This window comes from Lolium rigidum, chromosome 3 (genome assembly GCF_022539505.1).
Source record: "Lolium rigidum isolate FL_2022 chromosome 3, APGP_CSIRO_Lrig_0.1, whole genome shotgun sequence".
Classification (NCBI taxonomy): Eukaryota; Viridiplantae; Streptophyta; class Magnoliopsida; order Poales; family Poaceae; genus Lolium; species Lolium rigidum.
In genome coordinates, this window is record NC_061510.1 from 397,150,645 (window position 1) to 397,155,043 (window position 4,399).

General features: G+C 44.6%; 1 protein-coding gene across 1 annotated transcript; it reads left to right on the forward strand.

The window, feature by feature from the left end:
- The first annotated feature begins 489 nt into the window (after positions 1 to 489).
- Positions 490 to 3,941, forward strand: LOC124700863 (thioredoxin H2-2-like). The gene is made up of 3 exons (XM_047232926.1): positions 490 to 637; positions 717 to 839; positions 3,656 to 3,941. Exons 1-3 carry the CDS (start codon positions 506 to 508, stop codon positions 3,791 to 3,793), a joined length of 393 nt encoding a protein of 130 aa, XP_047088882.1. The 5' UTR covers positions 490 to 505; the 3' UTR covers positions 3,794 to 3,941.
- The last annotated feature ends 458 nt before the right edge of the window (positions 3,942 to 4,399 follow it).

Sequence of the window (4,399 nt, forward strand, 5' to 3'; positions counted from 1 at the left end):
AAATGTGATCATCCAATTAGACCAATACATTTGTCATAAAATTGTACCATCGAAAACTCGTTATCGGATATAAACGAATGGCTTTATTGTCTGTAATCCATATTTTATTTGTCAAATTTAGCGTCAAACATAAACCTCGAAATGGAAGAGCAATGCCGCCTTTTCGACAAGAACTCAATTTACAAGGTACAGATACTACTGACAGCCCCTCCTAATAAGATTACTGAAGAAAGACGCATATACATTTTGAGAAAAGTAAAAACCTGGAGCTAGGTTCAGTAGGAAGTACTAGCAGTAGCAGAGTAGCAGGTCGGCAGTGCAAGTCAAAACACGAAGGACACGCTCCCACTATAATTGCTTCCCTCCTCTCAAGTTGCGTTTGCTTCTTCAGGAGTACTCCTTCTTCAGTATCCCCACCGTTCACGGCACGACGAGGGCACCAACAAACCGGCCAGCGAACCCCAGCGAACGGAGCGACCGCCAAGCCAAGCCAAGCCAAGCCAAGATGGGCTCCTTCCTCTCGTCGCTCGTCACCCCTCCGCCCCTCGACGACGGCGGCGACTCCGCCGTCGTCGCCGTCCACTCCAAGGCCGCCTGGGACCAGCAGTTTGAGGCCCACCGGAACGCCGCCAAGCTGGTGAGCCCTGTTCAATCCCCTCGCCACCGTATCTTGTTTCTCTGGATCTGACTGACCGGGCGAGATCGCCGCGCTCCAGATGGTGATCGACTTCTCGGCGTCCTGGTGCGGGCCCTGCCGCTTCATCGAGCCCGCCTTCAAGGAGATGGCCTCCCGCTTCACCGACGCCGTCTTCGTCAAGATCGACGTCGACGAGCTCGGGGTACGTATCTCTCTCTCTCTCTCTAGCTTGGCCTCTCCATCTTTGTTCCTGCTGCTTGCCTGTCCTTCAGTTCAGTTCAGTTAAGTTCGCAACACCTAATTAGCTAGCGCGTGTAATCTGGCTCCGCCTCGTGGAATTGGGACGGGGAAAGCCCTCCGATTCTGTTTCGATCTTGGACCAGCACCTATCTTACAGCTTTGGGTTAAGTGAACTCCTGTCCAGTTTCACTAGATTTCGATGCATCCTTGTGTTAAGCTAGGCAGTCAACTGTTCAGGAAGCTGAATCGGATGTGGAGTTCACCGTGGTGTGGTGGCACTCCTGCACTATCCCAGCACAGCTTACACGCGTTGAATCAAAACCGGCTGCTGTGGAATCGGTTTCTAAATTTGGGTTTAACTTTATGCCAATTCAAATTTCTCCCATTAGGATCAATCGAACAGTGAAGACCCATATGCTGCCTCGTCCGGTTTAAAACATGCATTGCGCATGTTTGTGCTCCACTGAAGCTGGCAGGGAATATTGAGGCTGTTTCGAGATGATTGTTTTAAAACCCAGCATACACATCCATCATCAACGGGCACTAATTTTAGACAGGAAAGACACTGTTCAAAAACATGGCCAGCTAGACCGCACATGGTTTAGACAACATACCCCTGCCGCGCCTGCCGACCGCTTGGCACCTAATACTTCTCAGAACAATTCACTTTATCACGCCTAATTACAGTGCGTATAATCTGGCTTCTAGGCTTTGTATTAAGACAGTCGGCTGTCCGCTGCTTGGGAAATTGAACCAGATGTCGAGCTTGCTGTGATGGCACTGTCCCAGGGCTCCTTGCATGCATTGAGTTGAAACCTGCTGGGGTAGAAGCAGTTTCTGAATTTTGGATTTCACTTGGTGCCAGTAAAAGAGTTCTCCCAGTAGGATCAACCAAACAGTGAATACCCATGTAGAGGTTTGCGCTTGTTCGGTTTAAACCATGCATTGCACAAACTTTTCTATCTAGTGAAGCTGGCAGGGGAAGATTGAGGCTCATTTAAGATGATTGTAAAACCTAACATACACATCCATCATCAATGGGTACTAATTTTAGACAGAAAAACACTGTTCTAAAACATGGCCACCTAGATCGCACATGTTACATCATACTCCTGTCTCTCCTGCCTATGCAGCCACGTAGCCTGACAAGTGGCAACTAGGCTGCGACCACCGTGCACTTATCACCTAGGACTTAACAATTCAGTTTAGCACACCTAGTAGTACATATAATCTGGCTTCAACTCGTGGAATCCAGGATGGGGAAATGCTCCCATTCTGTTTGTTGCTAAATTACTTCTTCTATTAGATGGACTTGATCCAAGTTTCGTCGAGCCATCCAAAGAAAGTAAAATCTGTTCCACTTTATACTTAGGAGGAATCGTCAGTAATGCACAATTCCTGTAGATTTGCACACATCCTTATGTTAGGCCAGATTTTGAATTTCTTCTTGTGGGTGAAATCTGATGTGGACCTCTCAGCAATGGCGCTCTTGCATTGGCTAGGACACCTAACATGCACTGAACTCAAACCGATTGAGGTAGATGCAGTTTGTAACTTTGGGATTTTGTGCCAATTTAAGAGTTCACCCCATAGGATCAATCAAGAAGCGAATACTCATTTTGAGGCTTGTTCTTGCTCTTTTTGTTTTGAATGCTGTTCTTGCTTGTTCTGTTTAAAATACACATTGCACATATTTCTGCTCAGTGAAGATGTCATAGGGAAGATTGAGGATAATTTGGAATGAGTCTACCATACATATTCATGGCTGATTAGTGCTCGTTTGTGGACAGAAAAAAATATTCTAACATATCCACCTAAGTCGGCTTGGCACTGGCCAGCACATTCCTGTATCGCCTATCTAGCCTACCTATGCAGCCACTTCGCCTGACTAGTTAGTAGTGTGTATAATCTGGCTTGGACTCGTAAAATTGGGTAGGGTAAAGGCTCTGATTAGTTTGATTCTGTAGACCGACGATCTAATAAATCGGATCCAAGTTGTGCCCAATCATCCAAAACAAATTTCTATGCTACTGTATATTTACTTCCAATAGATTTGTATGGGCCAGATGTGTGATTATATTAAGCAAGTCAGCTGCATGGGGATTGGACACTGGATCAGATGTGGAGCTCACTGTGACGCGGTGGCACTCTTTTGCATTGCCCCAGGACATCTCACATGCATTGAATTGAGACTGACTGGGCTTCTGAATTTGGGATTTCACTTGATGCCAATCAAATAGGTTGCTCTTTAGGATCAATCAAGAAACGAATATTTGTATAAAAGCTTGCTCTTGTTCGATTTAAAATATGCATTGTGCATATTTTTTGCTCTAGTGAAACTGGCAGCCCATCAGGGAAGGTTGAGGCTAATCTGAGTTGATTGTAGAACACATCAGCAGCCACATTCGTTGTTGATTGGTACTAATTTTAGACAGGAAAAACATTGTTCTAAAACATGGCCACCTAAATCACGTAGGTTGGATGGATTATTGTATATGTTCTTGTTTTGATACCTTGGGCTTGGGAAGTAGAAAAAACTAGTGGTTGCAATGAAGGTTCCGTGGCTCTTCTGCACTTGAAAGGTGCAAACAGCATGAATGTAAGTCCTAGCCCCATACCCAAGACCAAGTGTGAAGGATGAAATATTAGTCCATTTATAGAAGATCTTGCAATTTCACTCAAGCCTCTCATGGCAGTTTATCCTTACCTGACAGAATGTTTTCCTTGTTCTTCTGAAACAAAGTGCATAACTTTTCTTAATGTATTGGAATTTTACAGGAGGTTGCAAAGACATTCCGTGTAGAGGCGATGCCGACCTTTGTACTAGTGAAGGGCGGGCAGGAGGTGAGCCGCGTGGTTGGGGCTAAGAAGGATGAGCTTGACAGGAAGATCAAGACGTTCATCGCATCGTGCTAATCCTAGTTCAATACTTGTACCCCAGTTCTAGTACCAGGTTCTGGCTCCTATAGTTCCCTCGTGTTACAGTGCCGATCCCCCTTCTAAAATTCTGTAAAATTCGACGTGAAGTGGCAATAAGCTCCTGAAACTTGGATTATAGAAATGTGTAAATGTGTTAACTCTGGCCTGTCTTATCATTATCTGTCTTTCTACTGTAGTTTCGTTACTGGAAATCAATATGTTTCTCTTTGCTACAATGTGACCGGCCGACACACAGTTAATTTTGGTTTGGATGGTGCAGCGGATGTTGTCTGGCTACCTGCTAGTCCACTGCACCTGCATTGATACATGGGCTCCTCCATAGAAGCCATAGCTGCAGTAGTGAGCTGACCTGCAACCACTAGTAATACAAGAAACTAGACTGCATGCAGCACATTTTACATTGGGATACATGTTGTCTGGTTTTTTCAGGTTTCTTCGTTTTTTTCCTGCTTTTCTCTGGTTTTCAGTTTTTCTGGTAGGGATTTCTTGAACTGTTCAAAAATTTCTTTCATTTTTGAACATTTTACATTTTTGAACTTTTTTCAAGTTTGAACAATTTTTAAATCTGAACAATTAAAATTT

What these genes read in the sequence shown, in the direction of transcription:
- LOC124700863 (XM_047232926.1), top strand. Translation starts at nt 506, where the DNA reads ATGGGCTCCTTCCTCTCGTCGCTCGTCACCCCTCCGCCCCTCGACGAC. An exon ending in ACCGGAACGCCGCCAAGCTG is followed by an intron (nt 638 to 716) that starts GTGAGCCCTGTT and finishes GCCGCGCTCCAG; the next exon opens with ATGGTGATCGACTTCTCGGC. An exon ending in TCGACGTCGACGAGCTCGGG is followed by an intron (nt 840 to 3,655) that starts GTACGTATCTCT and finishes GGAATTTTACAG; the next exon opens with GAGGTTGCAAAGACATTCCG.